At 36.3% G+C, this 26,841-nt stretch overlaps 6 protein-coding genes and 2 long non-coding RNA genes across 9 annotated transcripts; 5 read left to right on the top strand and 3 right to left on the bottom strand.

Annotated features, from left to right (window-relative positions):
• Positions 1-669: 669 nt before the first annotated feature.
• LOC111831451 lies at positions 670-2,596 on the bottom strand. Its single transcript, XR_002834602.1, has 4 exons — positions 2,381-2,596; positions 1,880-1,977; positions 1,505-1,608; positions 670-941 (listed from the first exon to the last, which is right to left on the bottom strand). It is a non-coding gene; the product is annotated as an uncharacterized LOC111831451 (long non-coding RNA).
• Positions 2,597-3,456: 860 nt separating this feature from the next.
• On the bottom strand, positions 3,457-4,968 carry LOC17891967 (protein RER1D). The gene is made up of 3 exons (XM_006298445.2): positions 4,414-4,968; positions 3,916-4,150; positions 3,457-3,803 (listed from the first exon to the last, which is right to left on the bottom strand). Exons 1-3 carry the CDS (start codon positions 4,773-4,775, stop codon positions 3,735-3,737), a joined length of 666 nt encoding a protein of 221 aa, XP_006298507.1. The 5' UTR covers positions 4,776-4,968; the 3' UTR covers positions 3,457-3,734.
• A 1,437-nt stretch (positions 4,969-6,405) lies between these two features.
• Positions 6,406-8,709, top strand: LOC17892620 (soluble inorganic pyrophosphatase 2). The gene is made up of 9 exons (XM_006298458.2): positions 6,406-6,519; positions 7,107-7,260; positions 7,444-7,472; positions 7,556-7,621; positions 7,825-7,932; positions 8,027-8,092; positions 8,180-8,300; positions 8,397-8,478; positions 8,569-8,709. Exons 2-9 carry the CDS (start codon positions 7,119-7,121, stop codon positions 8,609-8,611), a joined length of 657 nt encoding a protein of 218 aa, XP_006298520.1. The 5' UTR covers positions 6,406-6,519; positions 7,107-7,118; the 3' UTR covers positions 8,612-8,709.
• Positions 8,710-8,764: 55 nt separating this feature from the next.
• Positions 8,765-12,938, bottom strand: LOC17893238 (nucleolar complex protein 2 homolog). 2 transcript variants are annotated; one of them, XM_006300001.2, is made up of 12 exons: positions 12,858-12,938; positions 12,431-12,475; positions 12,129-12,340; positions 11,980-12,051; positions 11,338-11,892; positions 10,953-11,255; positions 10,522-10,851; positions 10,222-10,428; positions 10,002-10,088; positions 9,704-9,798; positions 9,487-9,618; positions 8,765-9,194 (listed from the first exon to the last, which is right to left on the bottom strand). In XM_006300001.2, the coding sequence occupies exons 2-12, from the start codon at positions 12,441-12,443 to the stop codon at positions 8,882-8,884; spliced, it is 2,319 nt and encodes a 772-aa protein (XP_006300063.2). In that variant the 5' UTR covers positions 12,444-12,475; positions 12,858-12,938; the 3' UTR covers positions 8,765-8,881. The 2 variants fall into 2 exon arrangements, with proteins under 2 accessions (XP_006300063.2, XP_023641543.1); XM_023785775.1 differs by lacking the exon at positions 12,858-12,938 and adding an exon at positions 12,577-12,601.
• A 323-nt stretch (positions 12,939-13,261) lies between these two features.
• Positions 13,262-19,784, top strand: LOC111831685. Its single transcript, XR_002834799.1, has 11 exons — positions 13,262-13,370; positions 13,446-13,533; positions 13,604-13,672; positions 14,266-14,429; positions 14,532-17,924; positions 18,009-18,054; positions 18,241-18,319; positions 18,407-18,441; positions 18,625-18,673; positions 18,897-19,406; positions 19,500-19,784. It is a non-coding gene; the product is annotated as an uncharacterized LOC111831685 (long non-coding RNA).
• Positions 19,785-22,009: 2,225 nt separating this feature from the next.
• On the top strand, positions 22,010-22,726 carry LOC17892344. The gene has a single exon (XM_006299566.2). It carries the CDS (start codon positions 22,271-22,273, stop codon positions 22,643-22,645), a length of 375 nt encoding a protein of 124 aa, XP_006299628.1. The 5' UTR covers positions 22,010-22,270; the 3' UTR covers positions 22,646-22,726.
• Positions 22,727-23,814: 1,088 nt separating this feature from the next.
• On the top strand, positions 23,815-24,296 carry LOC17892667. The gene has a single exon (XM_006299431.2). The coding sequence runs from the start codon at positions 23,905-23,907 to the stop codon at positions 24,277-24,279; it is 375 nt and encodes a 124-aa protein (XP_006299493.1). The 5' UTR covers positions 23,815-23,904; the 3' UTR covers positions 24,280-24,296.
• A 686-nt stretch (positions 24,297-24,982) lies between these two features.
• LOC17891514 (AAA-ATPase At2g18193) lies at positions 24,983-26,771 on the top strand. The gene is made up of 2 exons (XM_006297353.2): positions 24,983-26,072; positions 26,168-26,771. The coding sequence occupies exons 1-2, from the start codon at positions 25,092-25,094 to the stop codon at positions 26,678-26,680; spliced, it is 1,494 nt and encodes a 497-aa protein (XP_006297415.2). The 5' UTR covers positions 24,983-25,091; the 3' UTR covers positions 26,681-26,771.
• The last annotated feature ends 70 nt before the right edge of the window (positions 26,772-26,841 follow it).

Here is a 26,841-nt window from a genome sequence, read left to right as displayed (position 1 = left end):
TTCAACAGTGAGACACTTAAGTCATCAACATCATAACCCATCCATAACAAGCCTTCACTAAGAAACTTGGGATCCTTGTGCTCTTTCACGTTTATGTAAAGCTACAAACAAAAGCCATGAATCATCATTGTGATCAAATTAAGATAAAAGTTAAAGAAAATTTACTGAACCAGTACAAACCCTCTCGAAAATAAATCCAGAACAATTGCTTCGCAGAGAGCAGCAGGGCACTTCATAGCAGAGGCTCAAGTCTTTATATCTGCAATTTGATAACTAGTGTCTGCGAATTAACACAAAAACTCAGGCAATTGAGCAAGAAGTTGCACATTTAATTAGATAAGCTGCATATTACTGCCACATACAATATTAAGGGTGAGGTGAGAAGTCAATGAAATAGAAGGAAAGCGAATAATTACCACACTTCATCCATGGGATTTCCATACATAGTTGATCTTTGTTATGCTTTCCCAAATGAGAAGCAATATAAATGTGAAAAAAAAACAAGAATACAAGTATCCATATATGCATGTATGAATGCATGAATGAATGTATGTATGTATGCATGAATGAATACATGTATGTATGCATGAATGAATGCATGTATGTATGTATGTATGAATGCATGAATGAATGCATGTATGTATGTATGTATGTATGTATGAATGCATGTATGTATGTATGTATGTATGAATGAATGCATGAATGCATGCATGTATGTATGAATGCATGAATGTATGTATGAATGAAACTGGTAAGTATAACAGAACCGTAACACACCAATACACAAAAAAAAAAGGAACACATAGTTCAGCAATGATAATTCGCAAGAAAACTCACCACAAACTTCATTAAGAGCTAACTCACCACATTCTTCATCAGACAGACTCTATTAGACTAAGCATATTCTCCACAATGAGCTTCACATATAGTTCCACGCCAACCTATATCAAATTTCAGAAGCTTCGTTATGATTTAACCCAAAAATTCTAGTAACACACAAGAAATTAGAAAAACTAGACAGATAATCCTATATTGAATTGAAATAGTGGAGTAAACTAACAGTCAAAATCAAATTTTATTGTGTCTACTGCGGACACATGTCTCTTTTATTCAAGCAAACAAGACTTAAAACGATATGTACGTAACATCCAAAAAAAAAGTAAACCATACGAACAAGAGAAATATCAGATCAGAAACACATAGATGCAGAACAAATCTAACCTTAAAACATGACAGATCATGCAAAGTACAAAGAGCAAAACTAAAAGAGCAAGAAGAAAAATGATTATAGACAACATATTTGGAAAAAACTAACATCCTTACTTTGTGTGTATTAACATACCTAAAAGTCGTATCCTTGATTAGTAATAATATAGTATTTCAAGGTTAGTTTGATTCTGAAATTAGTAAGAATGACAGAACCATAACACACCAAGACACACAAAAGAAAAAGAAAAAAAAAGGAACACATAGTTCAGCAATGATAATTCGCAAGAAAACTCACCACTTTCTTCATCAAGAGCTAACTTGACCAGGTTTGTATCAGCTAGATTCTATTACACAAAGCATATTCTCCACAATGAGCTTCACATATAGTTCCACGCCAATCTATATTAAATTTCAGAAGCTTCGTTATAAGTAAAACCAAAAATTCTAGTAAACACAAGAAATTAGGAAACTAGACAGAGAAACCTAAATTGAATTGATATGGTGGAGCAAACTAACATTCAATCAAATTTATTGTGTCTACTGCAGACACATGCCTCTTTTCTTCAAGTAAAGAAGACCTAAAACGAGATATGTACGTAACATCCAAAAAAAAGACAAAGCACACGAACAAGAGAAGTATCAGATCAGAAACACATAGAACATATTTAACCTGAAAACAGAGGAGCACGAAACCATTTTTATCTTTGATTTACTAGCCACCACCACGTTCACGATGATTGGTGAAGAAACCCTTATGGCCTTATCGTCCTGTCAAAACCAAACCAAACAAATCACTGAACTGTCATAGAAACAAACAATTGAATTGGGGATAAATTAAAAAACAGTCGAATCAAGTAATAGAGAAACACAATTCATAAACAACAAATAAATCGACGGAACCCAAAATTTTTCATTCGTAAGCAAATCAATCGACGAACCCTAACTATTTGAGAATCGAATCAAGTAACAGAGAATCTCGTAATCTGATCGACGAAACCTAAATATTTGATAATTGAATCAAGAAACAGGAAAACGAAATTCGTAATCTGATCAATCGACGTAACCCTAATTGTTTGATAGTCGAATCATATAACAGAGAAACAAAATTTGTAAAACAGAATTAAAATTTGTAAACCTTAAATCCAGGAGTATGATCTCTCGAGTAACTGACCTTAGAATCGATAGTAATGTTTGATCGGTAGAAAAAGAAAAGAAAGCAGAAACTCAACTTCTACAGACGATTTGGGAGAAGAGGAATTTTAGGGTTTCAGAGAAATAATTGAAAGATATTTGTTAACGGGAGGGACTTCTTCTTTATACGGCCCTTCCGTTATATGGAGGATTCAAATTTTGAAAAAAAAAAAAAAAAATCAGATCTCTCTCGAAACAAAAGATCCGTTACAAATATAACTTCATAATCCAGCCTGTACTCGACTACAAACTACAAATTATTATACAAAAGAAGATTTTCAAAGTAACCTTCGGTTAAAGGTGGTTTATCCGGTTTAGTTTTTTATTTTTATTTTTGGTCATCAGGTTTATCCGGTTTAATCTTGAAAATGGTTTCGTAAAGAGAAACAATTATTTCATCTTGGATTTTGACAGTGGTTTAGGACTTGATGAACCGAGATAACTGTAACTAAACCACACTACTGAACTAAAACTTCGTACTGTAATACTGTATGGTTGCAAGATCTTACAGTTTCAGTTCTTTTCTGTTTGTGTTTCATTGGACAATTGTGGACTAAAATGAAAATGTTTGGACAAGTCCCTTTCTTAGAAACCTGCTATTAACTCACTACAACAATCTAGTACAACATCAGAAGATCAGTGAAAACAAAATAGAGATTATATCAGATTCGTTAAGCCTTTATGCAGTACTGTGAGTAACTTTACAAAATAGAGATTATATCAGATTCATTAGCCAGACAACACCTGAAAACTTTTGAGTTCATGGAATCTAAAAGCAAAAGATGCAAGTAAATTGGCCCTGACATCATATGTATAAACAGTCACTGCAGTACCTGACATTCTGATGATATAGTCAACATTCAATCATTGTGATCTAAATTAACAAACAAATGAGTCCTCCTGATATGAAAATCAACACACTTAACAAGAAAAACTAGTATAAAACATACACATGACTAGGATTTGGACCAGTGCAAACGAGGTATTTGGAGGCTGTCAAGACAGCATTGTGTGATTAGTTTTTCTCGACAGTAGAATTAGAATCCACAGTCCTGATATAGTCAAGAACGCTTTTTCATTCATACCTGTGATTTCCCAAATCTATTTAAACGTATAATTGTAAATACAGTGTTACACATTACAATGGAAAACCAGAAAATTGCAAGAGATTACTCAAACATCAAAGAGATTTCTTACTTCTATTAAGCTGCAAGAACTTTGTTTTCCTAGTTCACCAGCAGGCCTAAAGTACAATTTACTTGATATTCTTCTCTTCTTAGTTCGTATCTTTTTCGTGTGCTTCGCCTCCCAACACGTACAGATCAGGTTCATATCTAATCCTGTTTTTCATTTCCATGAGATGAATTGCTGCTACTTGGAGCATCATTTCCACCATCATCCCTCTGTCAAAATCATCAACACAGTCTATGTTCATCAATCTAACTTTCAAAACCAGAGATTTCAAGACTAATATCCAAAACACATCGAATAAAAATCACCCATTACAGAATTTACCTTGATTCTTAAAAAGGACAGGACACTATCAGCAAGCATCTTGAACAGCTTTAAGGGCTTTCTAACGTCGAAAGGGAAGTATCTATACTTGAACATGTGCACAATTAAGCGTTTCATAGTAAGAGAATACAGAACCAACCAGTAACACAACAAGATGGGCCAGAACACAGGTACATCCAAGAATGAGAAGAAAGTCATCACAAATGCAACAACAAAGGCCTTAGTCGCTGCATACCTGAATCAACATTGTCAATAAGAAAAACACAAAACTATCATGAGAATTCAAACCCTAAAGCAGAACTAAGATTCGTACAATACAATTCAAACCTAAATAAGATCTCACAAGAATCAGTTACATAACAAGATTGGTAAGATGTCCAAACTACGAAATTTACCTGAACTTGAATAAGATTGGCAAAAAAACACAAACTTTTCATCAGAGAAGTCAAACCCATGAATCAGACCATCCATAATCAAAGTAAAAAGAGAAATTTTTACCAGAATTTGAACTCAGGAAGACGACGAACAAAAGGCTTATACTCATCAGAATCATCAGTAGGCAAAGAATCAGGATCCAAAGCTTCAAGCTCAGGATCAACCTTAGGGGAGAGGAAACCAATCAAGAGGTTTAAGATGTAAGTAGCTAAACCATAAGAGATTACGAAGTAACCATAAACATAGTAAACCCTATAGATATAGATCACAGCAGCGAGTAAAGTCACAAGCCATCTTCGAACAAGGTTAGGAGCAGATCTGTCAATGTAATTCTGAAACGATCTCGAGAATTCGATTCTCCATTTAGCAAGTGGTGAAGCTACTATGGTGTCTCCTTCACTTTCGCTTCCTGGTTCGTCTTCCATGGAAATTGTAGTAAATTCACCTCAAAAACTGGCTAAAGCCCTAATCACAACTAATAATCTCAAAATCAAATCTTCAGAAATCGATTCAAAAACGAAACTTTCCGAGAGAAATCGAGTCAACTTAGGATGAATTTGAACCAATTAAATTGAATTTTTCTCAGTTTCGTCTGAAGTTTTCTTAATTCGTATTAAAGTCGTTTGCTCGGTTTTTTCCTGAAAGATGAAGAAACCTCAATGACGTGGGGGGAGAAGAAAAGACACGTGTCACGCTTTTAGATGCTCACCGGGAAACTAAAAGGCTTTATTTTTGTTTATCATGTTGGGCTTCTAATGATATTTGGGCTTCTTAAGATATTTTAAAGCCCACTGTACTTTTGACACAGGGTAGGGTAGGAGAAAAAGGAATCTTGAATTCTTGACATTTATCTTGGCAGTGGTCCATTCGATATATAGTAGTGTACAAGCCCGACCAAACGTTGAAAGAATCCAAAACCGGAATCTTTTTGTTGTTTTCTGTGACCTTAACCGAAGTTTTAACTTTTTCTCTAGTTGACAGTCACCAGAACTACTGCTCGATGCTCACATCTATATAAAACAGGTTTTTGTGGTTAGCCTTAGGGCATGTGCATCTGAGGGACCGATTTCTGGTCCCAAATTTTTTTTTTTTCTTTTTACAGAATTTAAAAAAGAAAAAAAACAAAAAAAAGATTATCCAATCGCGGGCCGCCACGTGTCAGTGGGGCCCGCGAATGGAAGAGGGACAGTCCCATTTAAAAAAACGACCCGCACACAAAAAATCTTTTTTTTTTTTTCTTAAAAATTTGGGGGACTGCCATGGGACCTGTCAATGCCCATGGTCTTACGATATTTTTCTTTTGCTGCCTAACGCTTTGTTCTTCTCTGCATTGATTTTTGAACCTATGAGTTAACCCTCAAAACCAAATATGGTGATATTCACGTATTCAGCTATGTTTTGGTAAAGTGCATTTTGGTAGTTATCACTTATCATGGACTTGCGGATCCGAATCTTCGAGCATTCTTGGATTTTTTTTTTAGAATAATTTCTTTTTCTAAATAAGAAACTTAACATATCAAATATATATCTAGTCCGTAGAAGACATATAATTAGTTTGAGACATCATCAACCTTGATAACTATTTTCCTAGACCAAAACGAAAATTTACAATTTGTAATGAAAAATATCTCCTTGATATTAACAATTAAAAAAAAAAAAAAGAATGAGTGATATAAATCCATCTCTTTATCCTAAGAAAAACAGAAAAAGGAAAAAAAATGTGTTGCCAAAAATAAAAACAGACTAAAATAAAATAAGGAATTAACTGAAAGAAAGATGCCTAATTTTCAGGACACGTGTAATATAACAATTTGTCATTCGGATACTTTTTTGGTACATTAGTGTCGTCGCTTTTTCTTTTTCCCTTCAATTAAAAGGTACAACACACATATTAAACATTACCACCGTAGGATCCATTTTGGCCTTTTCAAATTCAACGGACGAGATTCATCGTACAATTGACGATGTACAATTACCAAGGACAAAAAAAAGGTGACGTCATCGTCTCCTTCCTTCCTTCCTCCAACGTCCCATAAAGAAGCGCCATAAGAACTCACACTCACACGAATACTCTCTTTACTGTAACTGCACAATCTTGTTTGTTTTCTTCAATACGAAGGAAAAAAAAAACGTTACGGGTTCTCGCGATTGAAGCTTGAAATTGCATTCGTAAGATCATCTTCTTCTTCTTCTCTCTCGTTTGTTTTCGTTTCGAAATCCGTCGATTAGGTCTTGTTTTGTTTATCTTCTGGTGTTAGTGGTGCTTGATTGTGATCGCTGCTTGTTGAATCGGATCGGTTTCGTTTGATTTTGCGTTTCTTTTTCATTTCTTTCTTGTCTGTTTCGTTTTGAGCGCTGGGAACTTGGATTGTTCTTCGCTGATTGATGATCAATCTATTGATTTAGTTGTTTTGTTTTGGATTAGTTTGGGGTTTTCCGATTTGATAGCTTAGTACAGGTTACAGTAGTTGGGTGATTCGAGTGTTTGATTTGTGTAAATCAAGAAATCGAGGATGGATCTGTGTTCTTCGTGTTTCTCTGATACATTCAGCCTCTCACGTTGTTAGATTGTTGCTTAAGATGGTTACAGAGTTGCATTAGAACAGTGAATAATCGTGGATTGGTATGTTTGCTTCATTTCTCTTCTTGGATTTGCTATTTGGAGAATATGATTGGTTAATTAGTTTCATTAGTGAGGAATTTGTTTTGAGTTTGGTATATGATTGAATGACTCTCCTTTTGTTTGCAAGTTTTAGTGGACATTCGATATGGCTGATAACAAGGATGAAGGAAGCGCCAAGGGCTATGCTTTCCCTCTCAAGAACCCTAATGTTACCCTGAATGAGAGAAATTTTGCAGCCTTCACTCACCGCCAAGCTGCTGCACATCCTTGGCATGACTTGGAGATTGGTACGCTAATCTTGTGATACATGAAATTTATTTCTGATTGATTCATATAAGTGACATGTATCCTTACCTTTATAGTCATGTGATGTGAGTCAAAGCCATTCATGTCGCTGTGATCAATCATGTTTGTGTGGATGACTAAACGTTCATTCTTTGATGTGAGTGTTTGTTTGTTGAATCTTTCAGGTCCGGAAGCTCCTACTGTTTTCAACTGCGTATGCATTTTCCTCCACATCAATTTGAGACATCACTTTCTGGTGATCCTATGATTAATAAACGAGCTTGAACTCTTTGTCAGGTTGTTGAAATTAGCAAAGGTGGCAAGGTTAAGTACGAGCTTGACAAGAACAGTGGCCTTATTAAGGTACAGTGTTCTTTGGCAGTCTCTGAGTGCATCATATAAACCTGATTGCTTGATTGAGTAGATATACATGTCTTCTGATCCCTCATATTCTTGTTTAAGTATACGGTTATATGCATCATCAAGCCTCATTATACGCATTTCCACCTAAACATTCTTCATCATAAAAGGAAAAAATCTGACCACTGAATCTTTTTCCTATCTAGGTTGACCGTGTTCTCTACTCATCCATTGTGTACCCCCACAACTATGGTTTTATACCTCGAACTATCTGTGAAGACAGTGATCCTATAGATGTCCTGGTGCTGATGCAGGTGCTTTCTCTCTCCTCTTTTTAGCTTTTATGGTCATGCAAACTTGATGAAAATAGGCAGTGAAATAACTAACTTGAGATAAATTATTGTTCAGGAGCCTGTGCTAACCGGATCATTCCTCCGTGCCCGTGCTATTGGTCTAATGCCTATGATTGATCAGGTAACAACAACCCTTGAACCCAATTCTATTTCCATGTCATGTAATACTTGTAAGAAGCCATGAATCACCTTGTTCTGAAACTTGCAGGGTGAAAAAGACGACAAGATAATTGCAGTATGTGCTGATGATCCTGAGTTCCGTCACTACAGAGAACTGAATGAGCTTCCCCCTCACCGTCTAGCTGAAATCCGCCGCTTCTTCGAGGACTGTATCCACAAAATAACATCCATACATTTCATCTAACTCGAAATTTTGTGTTGGCTTGTGCTTTAGTTTCAGTTTTCACTTAACAAACAACTTTTAGACAAGAAGAACGAGAACAAGAAAGTCGACGTTGAAGCTTTCCTTCCAGCTCAAGCTGCCATAGATGCAATCAAGGACTCCATGTAAGTTTGTTTTATGCGAAACACCGTAAGTATTAAGTATTTACACTATACTTTTGATAATAACTAGCAATCTACTGTTTTGAAACACAGGGATCTTTACGCAGCTTACATCAAAGCTGGCCTGCAACGCTAATGAAGAAACCAGTCCTCCATCCCTCCTGGTTCGCATTGATGTCAGTATCACTGAAGCAGCCGTCTATAGTAAAAGTTTCACTTGGTGCATTTGCGTAATGCACATCAAAAAACCATTGTCGAACATAAAGCTTTCTGATGACGATGAAAACAATTTCAGTACAATCATTGAGTTTGGAATATTAGCTTTTCTTTTTCCCAAAATTTTGTTGTTTGGTAAACATCCGGAAAAGTAACCTCGGAGAATCAAAAAGAAGATACAAAAAAAAAACTAAGCTACACGTGCCTTCTTCTTCTTGGTCTTCTTGTAAGCCTTATGCCAGGTCTTATAAGTGCCCTTAGTCTTCTTCTTATTAGACGTCTTTGTCTCAGGATCTGCAATCTCGTGTGCTGCATCCTCCTCATCATCTTTGTCTTCTCCTATATCAAACAGATCATCCTCCTCTTCATCAGAACTCAACACAAAATCCTCCACAACGTCATCTTCTCCTGCACCATCCTCGTCCTGCTTTTTCTCTGATTTACTCTTACCACCTCTCTTCCTTTTCTTCTTCTTAGTCTTCTCTTCCTCCGGCTCTTTCTCTCTGTCAACCACATTTGCTTTAAGTTATATAGCACAACGGCTAGATAAAGTTCGACATTATATGCATAAGAGACAACCAGATTTTAGGTTCCTATCTACATTCCCCGAGTTAATCGAGCCACCCGTAACTATCCAAAGTACTTTAAAATAGAGTCCCAATCTAAATATTGCTGTATTTGGGGAGTTGATTTTGCAGGAGCAACCCTTATTCAAACCATAATTTACAACACAACACTGTGATTTACCATATGAAATCCTGATATATGTTGATTTCAAGAGGTAGAAAGACATACTTGGAGTCACTTCCAGGTAACCATGAAGAATTGAAAGCTGCAGCACCCTTTTCAATCTTATCTTCATCATCTTCATCATCACTGCTTGGTATGTTTTTCCCAAAGACGGCTGAGTTCTCTCCCACAATAACACTAGAGAAACCAAACGGGTTATTAGTAGCAGTCACAGTCATAAGAAGAATACAAAGTGATCACTGTCTAGAGGAATGTAACGCACTCTGATTCCACCAGCGATTCGTTTCTTTGCTGGGCTCTTTGGCGGATAATTTCAGCATATTGCAATAGAGGGCTTTTTCCTGCCTTCTTCTCATCCTGAACAAAGAAGACCCAAAAATCATGAAGCCATGTTTATATGCGTTGCAATGATTTTGGAATAATCATGTGATCTGTAAATTTGTAATCAATAACAACTTTGTAGTATCCATCGATCTTTTTTAAGGATTGCAGTAAGAGTTCACAGACTAGTGGAAAAACAGCAAATATTCAGATGGATCAAGAGATATGAGTTACTAAACCTCAAGGAATGATCCAGCAGCAAGATCATTGGGTAGAAACTTAATCGAAGCTCTCTTTTTGTTGACAAACTCTGAGGTAGCTTCAATCTGAAAAGCAAAGAAGAATATAATAAGCAAGAGAGATTGAAGGAGTCATCAAGAAAAAATTCAATATAGTCAGTTCGTTTATTGCAAGTACAAGATACATCATATAATCCATTTCTTTTCGTTTATGAAGTACCTGGCTAATGAGTTGTTTCATTTCTTTCCTAAACCTCTCAGCTTTAGTGGACTTGCAAAAGCTACGTAGCCTTATAGTCGGAATAAATGACAGTTCAAAGAAAGCAACGGAACAACTCCACTGAGACAAATGCTCCACAAGCTCCTCCACTACAGAATAAACACATGCCTCCTGAAATGCTCGTGTCTTCACTGCTGGTTTACTTACCTAGCAAGAGATTTCAATATTCAAAATGGTTAATTTGCAGGATAAAATTTATCATTTTCTCTTTATAAAAGACCCATCCAAGTAAGTTTTTACCTTCAGTAGTGTTCGTAAATCTACACCTTTGCCAACACCTCCGGTGGGAGGCCTATTGAGTTCCTTCATCTCTAACATGTCCACAAGAAGCATTGAAACGGGTATAAAGGTACCAGTTGAAGCAGCTATCCGGTTTAGCATACGAACACATCTTATTCTAAGGGGAATGTAGCGAGCAGTGGGAACGAGTCGTGCTACACCAGTTATTATTTGGGCTAGTGGATAGGCAACTGGCCTGAGTTCAGCCTGAGAGCTGTAGGCACAAACGGCTCCCGTCCAAAGCTCAAGGCAATGTATGAATTTCCATTGATACACTTTCCGAAATGCTTCCTGGAAAAACAACCAAATGTAAATAAGAGGTAACAATAACTTTTCAAAACACATAACTGTTGGCAGAAGAACTCAATTTATGAAGATTATTGAGAAAGTACTTTTGTTTTTGTGTTAAGCGCTTCACGCAGAATCATTGCTAATTGCCTTATGAAGACAAACGCGTGCTGATATGATGCAGAGATATCTGTACCGAGAAGCTCAATGAAGCAGTTACCAAGAAAAAATATATGCCGCAATTTATCAGCATTCACAAACTGGCAATTCAACACATATGCTTTGTACATTCCCTTGATGCAGTCATCCACACAGTCAGATCCAAGGCGTATGCACAAATCTCTCAGGAACAACAAGGAAACAACAGGGAGTGAGCCACTACCAGTTCCCCAAAAATGAAGTGCAACCTAGATAAAAGAAGAGCAGTGCAGTGAGCAAAGAAAGGACCGTAAAGAAACATGCACATGATACTATTTTGCTCCAACACACCTTTATATATTTCCTAAGGAGGCTCGGGAAAGCAGCTAGAAAAACTGAGGAGTGCTTTAGACGGCGCAGAGTAAAGGTTATCATTCCTGTGTCAGTCATCTGGTTCAGAACATGAAGAGAATTTCCAAGATATGACTTAACTAAATGATTATAGTTCTTCCACGGCCTAGTGTTTGTCAGGTCCAATACAGTCTCTTTTGTTCCTCTAGTATCTTCAGGAAACCTTAACAACTTACGAAGAATCCCGTCCATTTCATTCAGAACAAAGATCATTATCTCATTAAACACAGCGCTAGACATAACGCTAAACTTGGTCGTTTGATCATCCCCAGTATCATCACCATAGTGACAGGCAGTTCTATAAGCTCTCAAGATAGAACGCACAGAACCTAGCTTCCCATCTTTCTGGATGGACTCACGCCATGATTCAACCATCGCCAATGTAATTGTTTTCTGCACATTCACTTTCTTTGCAATTTCCAGATTTGGGGTTTCCTCATCACTTTTCTTTTCACCGTCTTCCACGTCAGTATCAGGTTCAACATCAGCATCATCCTACACATTGTAAATCACTAAGACAAAAGCTTCCAACACAAATGGAATCGCATCACAAAGTTTAACACATACAATCTACAAACTCACCTCGATTTCAGTAGCATCAAACTTAAGAAGCTCTGCATCATGCTCTTTCATATACTCAAAAAACTCAGCTTGCTGCGGACAAAGAAGAGTTAAAACTCAAGTTTCCACTCATATAACTAGTTTACAAACATGTAACAAAGATGACTCACAGTTTCTTGAAGCCTCTTAAGCTGTTCTTCATGCTCCTCAGCTTCAGCTTTCTTAGATTTCACCTTCTTCTTGCGCTTCTTATCGCTCTTCTGATCCGTTTCTATATCATCATCTACATTCAATTCTTCAATACTGTCCTCATGCTCCTCAGGTTCTGCTTTCTTAGATTTCAACTTCTTCCCACGCTTTTTATCACTCTTCTGAACCATTGCTATATCAATCAAACTCAAAAGTGTTAATCAATCTCAAATCAATCAAACTCAAAACACAATATGAATCTTGAACTAAATAAAAATCGAACCTTTGGCACCCATTTGTTAACACACACCACTCCTGATAAGTCCACCTGCAATCAAAACCATTAATGGTTAACAAAAACAAGACAGCCGAAGTCCGAATTAAAAGACTCGATAAGTATCCATATCATCAATAGAATGAGAGAATCACCAAAATAACGAAAACCTAAAATCTCAAAACAAGAAAAGAAATCGCACCGGGAAACAAAGAGGAGGAAGAAGAGTAGTGTCGACGGATGAAGAAGAAACTAGGGTTTAAAGAATTTTATTACAGTTTTGGTCAAATCTATTTAACCGGACATAACCCGGTTCGATTTCGACCTAACCGCAATTCAACTTGTTCTAATTTCTCAGAACGCAAGAACAGAACAATAGTTACAATACCAAATATGAGAAAACAGAGAGACACGTCACAGGTTAACGAGAGATTACCTATGCTTCCAAGAAAAAAGAAAAGAAGAAGATGTTGTCGTCGTGGTCGCTGAGACTGGTGTCTGAGGAGAATTCAAGTGTTGCTGTTAGGGTTTATTTTTGGTCAGTTCCGAACGTGTTTTCTTCAGCGAAAATAATTTTGAATTTTAAATTAATGGGCCTTATTGGGCTTATATGACCGTTTAGCAAAACGCTATTTTATTTTGTTTGCGTTTGTTTTACCAATTCAAAAAAAAAACTATTAATCGTGGAAAAGAGCTCAACCGTCCGATTGAAGTATTTGATGAATCAACGGTCAATCCATGTTTAATTATAGCCGTTATTGAAACGCGTTACATCAAGACCGCAACGATATATATGAAGAAAGCAATATCACATTATTTGTCACAAAACAAAATTTTACATTTTTTTATTTCTTCCTAAAAGAAACTTCTCTCTTCTTCTTCTGGTGTTTCGAAAGAAGAAGGCTTCGACGATTGTTGAGGAGATTCATGTGAAATAATCTGAAGATTAGTAAGTATTTTCAACTTCTCTCTGTATCACAAATTTATATAAGTTTTTGTGTAATCGTTTTATATATGTTTGTAGTGATCTAGGGTTTCGATTCTTGTTTGATTTAGGCACGAAACTATTACAATTTTTTGGGGTTCTTCTTCCTCGTGGTGATTTCGTTAAGGTTCTTCCTCCGATCCTCTTCTTTTTTTTAGGGTTTGCGGAAGTTACTAATTGTTCTTGTGTTGGTACAGATCTAGTGAGGCACCAAACTATTTTAATCGACGGCTTGGTTTCTTCATCTTCCTCCTCGGTGTTCATTGGTTAGTTTTCTTCATCTTTATCTATCTTCGTGTTTCTTCATCTGGTCGTTGTCTGATACTAATTGTTCTGTAATTAGATTTTTTTTTGCCTGTGCTTTGGTTTTATAATTCGTGTGTTCTCTGCAGTACAATTGATCAGTCTATTTATGATCAGATTTAATGTTATGTAAGTAATTGACTTATGTATCATTGTGATTTTGGAATCAAGATTCTTTTTTTTTTTTGTGTTCTTGATCCAACAACAAAAAAAAGAATCATTCAATTTAATAAGATATAACGTTCCTTGTTGTTGATTTTTGAATGGTGTTATCTTGTCACTTCTCTTTTGTTTGTTAGATTCCTGTATCGTGCTTGTTGGAAGTAGTGTTAGATAAGATTTCGCTACTCAAGAGACACTAAACTTAGCATAGGACTTGTTCTTGTTGGTGTTGGTGTTTGCACTGTTACTGATGTTAGTGTTAACACTAAAGGCTTCGTTGCTGCTTTTGTTACTGTGTGGAGCTTTTGTAACATAACTTTCAACTTTCGTTATCGTGTTCCAACTTTAGACTAAGATTTTCACAAATTTCTCTGTTTATTTTGTTTGATTGCAGTATGGACCTACTATCTACAGCAAAAGTACAAGCTTAGCTCATTAAACCTACTGGGTCATACTGCTCCAGCCCAAGCTGCAATACTGTTGATAGTAGGCCCATCTCTCGATTATTGGTTGACACACAAACGAGTAAACATGTACAGTTACAACTTTGTATCTGTGGTAAGTGATCTATTGTTAGTTTTCTTCATCTGATATTCTTCGTGTTTCTTTATCTGATCGTTGTCTCATACTAATTGTACTGTACTTAAACTACGTTTCAAGGAGATTTTGTTTCGAGTCTAACCCATGAAGCTTGTCTACACTTTGACGAGGTATTTCTCTGCCTTATCCGTTTTTCTTTCTTCCTGTGGTTTGGTTTTGTATTTTGTGTGTTCTCTGTCTTACAATTGATCAGTCCATTTATGATCAGATTTTTGGTTTTTTTTTTTTGTGTGTTCTTGATCCTAAAACAAAAAGGAATTATCCACTTTAATAAGAATCCAGATCCGTTTTTGGTTTTGGTTACTTGGTCTACGGATTCTTATATTGGAGGTTTTAGTTTTTGATGTTTTTCGTTTTTTGTTTTCTTTCAAAACCCAAAAAAGATCAAAGGCAGACACTTATGTTAATAGTGTTCTGTCATATTCTATTTTGGGGACATTGTCCCAAAGAGAAATTGTGAACTGTGGGCTTGGTAGTGCATGGTTGTTGCGAGTTGGAAAAGAGGTTTCGATTTGTTGGATGATCCCATGGCTTATAAGTCAGAAGGCAAAAAAGAACCAAAGAGTTCTCACATTTTGGTACCCTCGGCTTGAAAAAATAAAGAGTCACATGACATTGAAAGAGAATGACCTACGGGTTGATAAGTCTTAAGACAAAAGACGTAAAACAATTATGGGATTGGTAGTGCATGCATGTTGCGAGTTGGAAAAGAGGTTTCGATTTGGTGGATGATCACACGGCTTGATAAGTAAAAAAAAACAGAAAAGAACCAAAGAGTTCTCAAGTTTGGTACCCACGGCTTTGGGAGTCAAATGAATTTGAATGGGAAAGAGATTTAAGGCAAAAGACATGGAAGAACCAAAAGACATGAAAGAACCAAAGAGTTCTCAAGTTTGGTACCCACGGCTTTGGAAGTCAAAAGACAAAAGAATGGAAATGAGATTTAAGACAAAAGACATGAAAGATCTAAATGACTTTGAATGGGAAAGAGATTTAAGGCAAAATACATGAAAGAACCAAAGAGTTCTCAAGTTTGGTACCCACGGCTTTGGGAGTCAAAAGACAAAAGAATGGGAATGAGATTTAAGACAAAAGACATGAAAGATCTAAAGAGTTTTTCAAGTTTGGTACCCACGGCTTTGGGAGTCAAATGACTTTGAATGGGAAAGAGATTTAAGGCAAAAGACATGAAAGAACCAAGTTCTCAAGTTTGGTACCCACGGCTTTGGGAGTCAAATGACTTTGAATGGGAAAGAGATTTAAGACAAAAGACATGGAAAAACCAAAAGACATGAAAGAACCAAGTTCTCAAGTTTGGTACCCACGGCTTTGGGAGTCAAATGGCTTTAAATTGGAATGAAATTTTAGACAAAGAGGACATCAAAGACTTTGAATGGGAATGGGAATGAGAACCAAAAGACATGAAAGACATGAAAGACTTTGAATGGGAATGGGAATGAGAACTAAAAGACATGAAAGAACCAAAGAGTTCTCAAGTTTGGTACCCTCGGCTTTGGGAGTGAAAAGACAAAAGAATGGGAATGAGATTTACAAAAGACATGAAAGTACAAAAGACATAAAGAACAAAAGAGTTCTCAAGTTTGGTACCCTCGGCTTTGGAACACAAAATAATGGGAATGAGATTTAAGACATGAAAGAATGGGAATGAGATATGAGACAAAAGACATGGAAGAACCAAAAGACATGAAAGAAACAAAGAGTTCTCAAGTTTGGTACCCTCGGCTTTGGGAGTTAAATGACTTTGAATGGGAATGAGATTTACAAAAGACATGAAAGTACAAAAGACATAAAGAACAAAAGAGTTCTCAAGTTTGGTACCCGCGGCTTTGGAACACAAAAGAATGGGAATGAGATTTGAGACAAAAGACATGGAAGAACCAAAAGACATGAAAGAACCAAAACCAAAAGACATGAAGAACAAAAGAGTTGTCAAGTTTGGTACCCTCGGCTTTGGAACACAAAAGAATGGGAATGAGATTTTAAGACATGAAAGAATGGGAATGAGATTTGAGACAAAAGACATGGAAGAACCAAAAGACATGAAAGAGTTCTCAAGTTTGGTACCCTCGGCTTTGGGAGTTAAATGACATTGAATGGGAATGAGATATAAAACAAAAGACATAAAAGAATGGGAATATAAGACAAAAGACAAAAGACAAAAGAAAGGGAATGAGATTAAAGAAATCATAAGACTAGGTTGTGACTTGTTGGATGGTAACAACGACCAACAGATTATGGAAATAGACCAACTGCTTGAAAGGAGGCGTTACGGACATTGTTGGATGGAAAAACATGACCAGCCGATTAGAGAAATCTTAAGAAGAGATTGTGACTTGTTGGATGGTAAAAACGACCAACATATTATGGAAATAGACCAACGGCGTATAAGGAGGCATAAGATTATAAAGCAGTTAAGGACATTGTTCCGAGCAAATTTGTGAACTGAATCAGATCTATTTGGATGGATAGTGCATGCATGAAATGAAACCAGTAACGACCAACGGATTAAAGAGATATTATGACGAGACGGTGACTTGTTGGATGGTAAAATTGACCAACAGATTAAGGATGAGCTTAGAGCTAATACACCAACGGCTTAATGAAGTCTAGCCAACTATTAAGACAAGACAGTAGAGCTATAAACCAACAGCTTTAAAAAGTTGTAAGACAAAGGAGGCATAAATTATAAAGCAGTTAAGGACATTGTTCCGAGCAAGTCTGTAAACTGAATCAGATCATTTTGGATGGATAGTGCATGCATGTAAGGAGACCAGTTGTTGGATGTCAAAAACGACCAACAGATTAAAGAGATATTATTACGAGACGGTGACTTGCTGGATTATAAAATCGACCAACAGATTAAGGAAAAAAGTCTATAAGACAAGACAATGAGCTTAGAGCTAATACACCAACGGGTTGATGAAGTCTAGCCAACTATTAAGACAAGACAGAAGAGCTATAAACCAACAGCTTTAAGAAGTTGTAAGCCAAAGGAGGCATAAGATTATAAAGCAGTTAAGGACATTGTTCCGGGCAAATTGTGAACTGAATCAGATCTTTTTGGATGGATAGTGCATGCATGTAAGGAGACCAGTTGCGATTTATTTGATGGTAAAAACGACCAACGGATTAAAGTATTATGACGAGACTGTGACTGGTTGGATGGTAAAAAACGACCAACATATCAAGTAAAGTAAGTCTTTAAGACAAGACAAGGAACTTAGAGCTAATAGACCAACGGCTTTATGAAGTCTAGCCAAGTATTAAGACAAGACAGTAGAGCTAATAAACCAACAGCTTAAAAAAGGTCTAAGACAAAGATATTTGACCAAAAAAATATGCAGATTGTGTAGACTTGAGACGTGTTGCCTTGTTGGATGGTAAAAACAACCAGCACACTAAAGAAGTTTAGCTCAACGACTTTAAAAAGTTGTAAGACAAAGAATATGCACAAACAAGGTAAGTATAACATTCATGTAAAATGAAAACTAACAAACCTTTTTGTTTTTTTTGCAGGTATGTGACTTTGAGTAGATTTCAAGTGCAGCAGACTTCTTGACAGGTATATGCTTTTCAAACCTTTTTGTTTTTTTTTTGTGTGTAGAGTAAGTTTCAAACTTGTTTGTAATCAGTTGATATAACTATGAAAAATCACAAGTGAGAGACACAAAAATTTGTCAGGTAAGATGTTGATAGTCTCATGGATTTGTCAGTTCTTTTTTATCTGGCTTTTGTTTCTTCTTATCAGGCGAATATGGTGGCTACTTTTGCGAGGGACTGTGAAGGATTTCTAGGAAGCTTTTGTCTTCTGAGTTTCACCTTCCTTGGTTGTCTTTTCAGTTACCAGCTTCTTTCTTCTGTTTACATTGATGTGTTTGCATCGACTTACATATCTTTCTCTTTTATTTACACAGTTGAATTGTCAAAGATCTGGTTATATGGTGATGAGGTATGTTAGGCTGTTCTCAATTTGCTTTTTTTTTTTGGAGGGGTCAAATTCATTAAGTGAGCAATATATGTAATTTGTATTACGGAGAAGATACTCTTTCTAATGGATGGAGTCTAAACTTATAAGCATGTTCTCGAGCAATATAGACCAGCCATAGTATTGACTAATTTTGATTTGCTCCAGGTAAGTGCTTTGAAAGATGTTGATGTTCTCATTGAAGCCAAAGAGATTTGTAAGTATAGCAGAACTTATTATCTTAGTTGTCTTAATAGCGTCACTATCCTTGATATATCCTGTCAAATTCTAGAAACTTATTGTGTCATTGATAAGAAATAATGTTGATTTTACTTCTTATGAAGCAGAGAAGGACGAGTGTATTAATCATTGGTAACTACATTGTTATAATTAGTGTGTTTTTTTAATTCATCTGACTTTTACCATTGTCCTTTTTCTAGATTACATACACCAGAGTATGATTTGGCAGTGGAAATGATTCCTGAGAGGTCATGCTTATGATGTTCATCAGGTTCTATCAATTTAAACTTTCTGATAGATAGATATAGTTAATTGTCATTCTTTAGCAATACTAGTGAACTTACTCCACACATGAAACTTATTGGCTACTGAACAGAGGCAAGTGAAACTACATTCATCTTTGGTTACATATAGTAAATAGACTCTCTCTTGTCTTTAGCTTTATAGGTCTTTTGGCTATTTGCAGCATGGAATAGTATAACTTTAACAACTTCATTTTCTGATCCATGCTATTTTACTTTCACTATTAGAAAATCCCTTATGTATCTAAAGTATCTGATGTTCTTAAAACTATCTTTGTTGTTTTGATCTTTCTTTTATATGTTTGCGTAATTGTAGCTATGTGCTCTTGCATTTGAAACCTGACGTGCTTCATACTACTAACATTGTAAGCGTAAGGTTGAATGTCACAAAAACTGTAAGCGTGTAAGGTAAAATACTCAACTAGCTTGTGAACAACTTTGAGCATTTTATGCAGATATTCAAGTTGGTTGTGGTATTATTTTTCTTTTCTTTTGCTGTAGTTGGATTACATCGTGACAAACAAATATGTCGATGGCTGGGATGATCCACCTTTTTTGACACTTGCTGATCTAAGGCGGAGAGGTGTGACTTTAGTTATACACTACAAATACACATTAAATTGCCTACCGCGAAAAAAAAAAAAATTGGTAAAAAACGCTTGTTTTTTACCGTTTTCCTACGAAAAAACTGGTAAGAAATGTCCCTTAAGAAACTAGAATTGGTAGGGATTTCGTAGGAATTTTCCTATAAAATATACTGAAAAGATCCGACCCGTTTTTTTTTAATTCATTAATTAATAGTCCAATACCTACTAATTAACCTAACCGAATTAACCCAACAATAAATCATCATGCACAGCGGAAACATATTAAACCAACATCAATTAATCATAATATTAATTAATCAATCATTCAATAACCACAATTTACACCAGCAACCTATCATGCCTCTAAACCAGGTTCCAACAACAATTAACATATTCATAAACATAACAACCGAGACCCTAGATCATCCTCCTCTCCTCGTCATGATTCCACGGATCACACTTTACCTGCACCACAAATACAATGAGATGCGTGAGTATTATCACAAATACTCAGTGAAGCGATCCTCCCATCCACTGGGCTATACACACAAGCATATTAAACCAATCTAACATGTATCATATTAACCAGAACAAACAAACCAGGCATAAAAAGACACGAAATACACGCTGTCCAGAAAAACTGTCTAGAAATTTGGTGTCGAGCGACACCAGACTGGTGTCGAGCGACACCGATCCCGCAGAAACCCTAAAATCGCCTCTCAACTCCCCAGAGAACGAATCCAACACCTCAAAAGCTCCAGCCATGAGCCCTAACACTCAAACATACAATAACAGCAACCAAAACACACAAACATGGCCACACAAAACAAATCCAGCCATCCAAATCAATCAAACACACATAAGAAAGGTTAAACATGCTTAGATCAGCCATAGTCACGCACTCACCTTGATATGGATTGAAAGAAGAACAAAACAAAGAGGAACATAAAGAACAAGCCCCTCCTTGGACCACCAGCCACGAATCCAACCCTCTCCTTGCTAGAACTAACCAAAACTAGCCACAAAAACCTCCAGAAACCCTCACAAGCCTCTCCTTAAGCTTTAGGAACAACCAACCCTCAACCCTCTCTCTCTTTTGTTTTTAAGAAGCGACAAAAGCCAAAAGTGAGAAAGAAAGGCTGCTTCTACGAGTTAAAGTCGTGCCTAGGGTTTCTCCAATCAATTCCAATTAAACCAACAGTTTAAATGCTAAACCGTCTAACCTAATTTTGTTGGTGTCGATCGACACCCAACACTGGTGTCGGTCGACACCACCAAAATTTCAGACACGGGCGTTACATATACGAAATTATTTCCTACGATATTCCTACCTAGATGGCGTCTAATCCTCTTTAAGGTGCTCATCACCAATTTGAAATCAAACAAGGTTATGGAACTTGATGCACATAAACTAGACTAGATTCTATAAGACAAAGTGTAAAAAAGTGATTTAGGAAAAGTAAGATTATTTCATGATATATAAGTTAAATTAACCATTTTTAATCATGATTAGCCACTGTAAACATTCTAAACATAAAGAAAGAAAAAAGACTTTACATTTTCACAGATTTGGAAATTAGTATCGGTTTTGGGTCTACAATTCGTTATGTGAACCAAAAAAAACACTTTACAGTTTTGATAAGTGTTTGCAGAATCTATTTTATTTTGGTAAAAGAAAACTTAAGCTATTTTGAGTGTGAATATTTCAAATAGCAAAAGACTTGGCCTTAAACAGGTTCCAAATATTATTAAGATAGATAATTTCCATGTAAAAATCTTCCTAGTGAGTACAAAATGGTGAAACAAATTACATTGGGTTACTTTCTTCAAGCTTTGATAGTGTTTTGCAAAATTTACATTAATACATAGTCAATGAAAAAGCTATTCCTAAATTTGTGTGTATCATTTGGTTTTTACACATGAATTACATATATTCTTTATCGGATATTTCTGCGAAATAAACTGGCCAAGTTATATATAATTTCCTCAGTCAAAAGACAAAGTTCTCTAGTTAGCAGCAACTTCCAAGCTCCAACGACTATTAGCACTTAGCAGCAACTTCCAAGCTCCAACGATTAAAAAAGCAAACTGATGCTTCGACTCATTTTAATATGCAAAAGATTTGGTCTACCACATATAACATCAGGTTTTCAAGAGTTGTAGCAAGCTGTTCATGAATCATTTGGTTACGTGGTGTACTAATATATAAACCCATAAAGTCATCAACCATGTGCTTTTTGTTGGCAATCTTTTTTTAGTTTATTGAGTATATTTATAGACGAGTACATTATAAGTTTGTGTTTCTTAAGTATATAATTAATCTATTCGTTAACACAACGTTTATAATGCAAATCCTACATAGTTTATTAACGAAAACGAAAATATAATACTAATAGAAAAGAGGATACGACCGAGGAAGTTTGAATTTTCTAAATTGGCTACGTAACTTAAACAATGCACAATGATTAATTATCCTACAACTACACTATTTAAATATTATATATCAACAAGACTATATAAATACAATCATACTACTACTCTCTCTTACAATAACCACAAACAAACAATACTTCTTTTCTCTTCATCTCCATTGCCTTCTTAACTCCTCTCTTCCAAGAATTTCAAACCTGAATCTTCATCTTTGATATATATATACCATACAAAGAAAGAAAACTAATTCCAAAAATGCAAATGCTAAGAACCCTAAGCACAAGGACAAGGAGCCGTCGCAGCGGATATGAGCGTGTAAGCGATGATTCCACTTTTAGCTTACTCGGAGCAAAGCTGAGGAGGTCAACTAGCGTCCCATACTATGCTCCATCGATAAGACTTGGTGGAGATCTTCCTGTGATCTTGGAAAAGCTTCCAAGCCAAAAGCCAAATAAGACAGTGGTGACAAGCAAACTGAGCCATCCAATCTTCAGTTTATTTGGTGGTTATCGCCGTGGTAGCAAGAAGAAAGCAACGGCTAAACCAGAGTTCTCTAGATACCATGAATACCTTAAAGAAAGTGGAATGTGGGATGTGAGATCTAATACTCCTGTTATCTACTTTAAATAGATGTATATATATCATATGTTATGATCATGTTGTGTTCATTTGTAATACTATTTGTGACAATCTAATCATGTGAGATAAGAATTTTACATTACTTATTTATGCAAGCTCAAGTGGGATGAGCTATATTGAGTCTTTTAGTTCTTACCAATTCTCACTTGACTTATATCAGAATCTACTCTTCTAAACAAATAAGTCAAACTTTACATCTTTTAGTTTTACCCCAAACCTTATTAACTCTACGTGCTAGCCTGTTTTTTGTGTTGTTAGCTTGGCTTTGTTTAAGAAGAGCTATCCTTCAGAGAAACGATCGATTCCAAATTTTGTGTCAAGATCTTGTCATCGAATCCGCTTACTAAGAAATCATACATCCCCGGTCTTGGAAAGTTCTTGATAACATCTCAGACGACGTACAGTCTCTTGTCGAAAACATAACATATCATAATTCTAAGAAACTTTATGATGATCAATATGTGGAGCATCTAAGATGGTCTTCTTCATATTTGCTATAACGCACTCAAGGATTTAGCGGTCAAGCATGTCGAAAAAACTCGCTTTATAGATTCTCTTTTAGATGCAACTAAATGGGGAAGATGAGTGTAAGTTCAGTATACTCAATGATTTTAAACTAAACTCAAAAATTAATCCTCATATATTTCTTTTAAACAAAGTTTTCGTGTTAAACAAAATATTCATGTTCTGCGTAGAGTTGCAGCTTGTTAATGATATACTAATTAATATATAAAACCCATCATCAACCATGTGCTTTTTGGCCATCTTTTTTGTTTATGGAGTATAAAAATAACATAATACATATATGTTGTCTACTCTAACGTAATTAGTCTTTTGTTTTGTAATTATTGGTCAACAGTCTTGTGTTTATTATTCTATTGTGTTAACACAACGTTTTTTTTTTGTCGCCGTGTTAACACAACGTTTATCATGTAACTCAATGCAAGTCCTAGTCTTTTGTTTATTGTAACGGGACTAAAATATATATAACTTAAACAATGAGGATACGACCAACGAAGTTTGAATTTTCCAAACTGGCGACTTAACTTTTAAACAATGCACAATAATTATTATATCTTCGATTTTTATATTATATCAACAAAACTATATAAAGACAATCAAATACTCTTGTCTTTACAATAACCACAAACAACAATATACTTTCTCTTGACATCTCTCTCTTTTCTCAACTCCTCTGTTCCAAGAAGATTTAAACCTTCATATTCAACTTCGATACACCAATACAGAAAATGCAAATGCTAAGAACCCTAAGCACGAGGACAAGGAGCCGTCGCAGCGGATACGAGCGTGTAAGCGATGATTCCACTTTTAGCTTACTCGGAGCAAAGCTAAGGAGGTCAACTAGTGTTCCATACTATGCTCCATCGATACGACTTGGTGGAGATCTTCCTGTGGTTTTGGAAAAGCTTCCAAGCCAAAAACCAAATAAGACAGTGGTGTCAAGCAAACCAAGCCATCCGATCTTCAGTTTATTTGGTGGTTATCGTCGCGGTAGCAAGAAGAAAGCAACGGCTAAACCAGAGTTCTCTAGATACCATGAATACCTTAAAGAAAGTGGAATGTGGGATTTGAAATCTAATACTCCTGTTATCTACTTTAAGTAGTTGTATAATCTATTTTTGATTTGTGCATGTTCATTAATTTTTTTGTGTGTAAAAATCTTATTGATATGATTAATTCATTTCCAATTTCTCACTTGGCTTAACTTCTAGTTAAAAAAAATAAAACCTAAACTTCACAAATCTGGAAAGAAAAAAAAAAAGTAAACGAAAAACAAAACTTTGATAATACGGTTGTGATACCGAAGAATAATTCAGAAAGTTCATGGTTCATCCTCGTTGACAAAATCATTCATATCAGAAACTATAGTTCTAAACTGGTGACATTGCTTTTCCCATGGGCTCCTAGGGTTTATTTTTGGGCCTTAACAGTAAACAACCCCGACCCAGTAAGAGATTTAAACCCCGGCCCAGTATTGTTTATTTGGGCTCTTAGGGTTTTCGTTTGAGCCTCAACAATGAACAACCCCAGCCCACTAAGAGAGAAGCAAGTTTTCAATATTATTCTAGAATGATTTAGACTGACGCATTCGTACATATTCATCCAACGGACCAAATCGAAAGGAGTAAAAAACCAAGTTCATTCGTCTGACAACTGTCGCTTCACTAATTGACTTCTGACGTGTACACGGTCGTCGTCACCTTGCGACGCAAGCTTCCCTTCCTTCCTCTGCAAGTCTCTTTACTCCTTTTTATTATTTTTTCTGTAGTTCAAAGAACAAAAATATTAAAAAAACTAATAAAACTATTTGGCATGTGCGTCTATAAAAAGTATCTCTCTCTCACACTTCTCTCTCAGTCTCTTTCACCGGAGAAAGTTATATAAATTTCTAGGTCATCGGAAAATTTCACCGGAGATGTATCCTTCATCCGACTTCTCTTTCTCACCGTCGTCGCTGTTCTCAGCGTACGCATCTTTAACCGGTTTCTTGATGCTCTTTAGATCGATGCTCCACGATTTCGTACCGGAGAAGCTCCGATCTTACTTCTCCCACTTGTTCGAGCGGTTCTTCACTCCAAGATCGAAGACTATAACGGTGGTTATCGACGAGAACTTCGGATTGAACCGGAACCAAGTCTTCGACGCGGCGGAGATGTATCTCCGGAACAGAATCGGACCTGATACAGAGCGTTTAAGAGTCGGTAAGATCCCAAAGCAGAAACATTTCACAATCTCGATCGAGAAAGGCGAAGAGATCTCCGATACGTTCGAGGGTTCCGAGGTGAAATGGAGCTATGTTCAATCGGAGAACGAGAAAGGGGATAAAGTGAAACGGTACTACGAGCTTACGTTTGAGAAGAAGCTTAGAGATAAAGTCATGGACTCTTACTTGAGCCACGTTGTAGCTGAATCAGAGGAGATTAAGAGGAATCTGAGAGTGGTTAAGCTTTATAGCAGAGATGTGTATGCGAGTGATGATGATGATGGAATGGCTGGTGGGAACTGGGGATGTATCAATCTCGAGCATCCATCGACGTTTGATACATTGGCCATGGATCCAAATGCGAAGAAGAAGATCGTTGATGACTTGGAGAGGTTCTTGAAAAGGAGAGATTTTTACAAGAGAGTTGGTAAAGCTTGGAAACGAGGTTACTTGTTGTATGGTCCTCCAGGAACTGGTAAATCAAGCTTGATTGCTGCAATGGCTAATTATCTTAAGTTTGATGTGTTTGATCTTGAGCTTAGTAGTATTTATGACAATGGTGAATTGAAGAGGGTTTTGTTATCTACAACGAATCGTTCGATTTTGGTTATTGAGGATATTGATTGTAATGCTGAGGTGAGAGATAGGGAAGCTGATGATGCGAATCAAGAAGACGAGAGGAGGAGTGGAAAGGTGAAGTCTTTTTGCATTTGTTGATTTGGGTTTTGATCTTTGAAGAGAAGCTATTATTTGGTTCTGACTGTGATGTTATTGTCTTTGAGCTGCAGGTGACTTTGTCAGGGATTTTGAATTTCATTGATGGCTTATGGTCCAGTTTCGGAGATGAGAGAATCATTGTGTTCACGACGAATCACAAAGACCGGCTTGACCCTGCTCTGCTTCGTCCTGGGAGAATGGATGTGCATATCAACATGTCTTATTGTACAGGTTTAGGATTTAGGACATTGGTCTCTAACTACCTCGGTTTAGATGGCTTAAACCATCCTCTTTGCGAGGAAATCGAAGCGCTGATTGATTCTACTGAAGTTACTCCTGCTGAGTTAGCTGAAGAGCTGATGCAAGATGATGACACTGATGTTGTTCTTCGAGGAGTGGTTAGCTTTGTGGAGAAGAGGAAGGTTGAGAGAAGCAAGACCAGTAAAGAGGTTTCTAATTGTAAAGCAACTGATGATGATGAAAAACAGAATGGTTCTTTGGATTGTGTAAAGAAGAAGAAGAAGAAGAAAAGTGGTAAACAAAAAGGAAAAGGGAAAGGAAAGGCCAAAGCTTATTTGTACTAGTATATATGATATGTTGTGTAACTTGGTATATATTAAGCTTTTGTTTTAACATTAACCCAAATAAATAAAATAAAAAAGCTTCTATTCTACAGTTGTCTGTTGACAGAGAAGCTTCTGAGGAAATAGCTTTACGACACCATAACTATTTTTACTAATGTTAC

This window comes from Capsella rubella, unplaced genomic scaffold (assembly GCF_000375325.1).
Source record: "Capsella rubella cultivar Monte Gargano unplaced genomic scaffold, Caprub1_0 scaffold_3, whole genome shotgun sequence".
Classification (NCBI taxonomy): Eukaryota; Viridiplantae; Streptophyta; class Magnoliopsida; order Brassicales; family Brassicaceae; genus Capsella; species Capsella rubella.
The sequence above is the reverse complement of the archived record's forward strand: the minus strand, read 5'-3'. Positions and strand labels throughout refer to the sequence as shown.

Coding starts and splice junctions, on each gene's coding strand:
- LOC17891967 (XM_006298445.2), bottom strand. CDS start 4,775: ATGGAAGACGAACCAGGAAGCGAAAGTGAAGGAGACACCATAGTAGCT. Junction 4,151..4,413: donor CTTCCTGAGTTCAAATTCTG/GTAAAAATTTCT, acceptor ATGTTGATTCAG/GTATGCAGCGACTAAGGCCT. Junction 3,804..3,915: donor TGTCCTTTTTAAGAATCAAG/GTAAATTCTGTA, acceptor TGATTTTGACAG/AGGGATGATGGTGGAAATGA.
- LOC17892620 (XM_006298458.2), top strand. CDS start 7,119: ATGGCTGATAACAAGGATGAAGGAAGCGCCAAGGGCTATGCTTTCCCT. Junction 7,933..8,026: donor ATGTCCTGGTGCTGATGCAG/GTGCTTTCTCTC, acceptor ATTATTGTTCAG/GAGCCTGTGCTAACCGGATC. Junction 8,093..8,179: donor TAATGCCTATGATTGATCAG/GTAACAACAACC, acceptor TGAAACTTGCAG/GGTGAAAAAGACGACAAGAT.
- LOC17893238 (XM_006300001.2), bottom strand. Junction 11,893..11,979: donor TTGATGCTACTGAAATCGAG/GTGAGTTTGTAG, acceptor TACAATGTGTAG/GATGATGCTGATGTTGAACC. Junction 9,619..9,703: donor GAATCGCTGGTGGAATCAGA/GTGCGTTACATT, acceptor TGGTTTCTCTAG/TGTTATTGTGGGAGAGAACT.
- LOC17892344 (XM_006299566.2), top strand. CDS start 22,271: ATGCAAATGCTAAGAACCCTAAGCACAAGGACAAGGAGCCGTCGCAGC.
- LOC17892667 (XM_006299431.2), top strand. CDS start 23,905: ATGCAAATGCTAAGAACCCTAAGCACGAGGACAAGGAGCCGTCGCAGC.
- LOC17891514 (XM_006297353.2), top strand. CDS start 25,092: ATGTATCCTTCATCCGACTTCTCTTTCTCACCGTCGTCGCTGTTCTCA. Junction 26,073..26,167: donor ACGAGAGGAGGAGTGGAAAG/GTGAAGTCTTTT, acceptor TTTGAGCTGCAG/GTGACTTTGTCAGGGATTTT.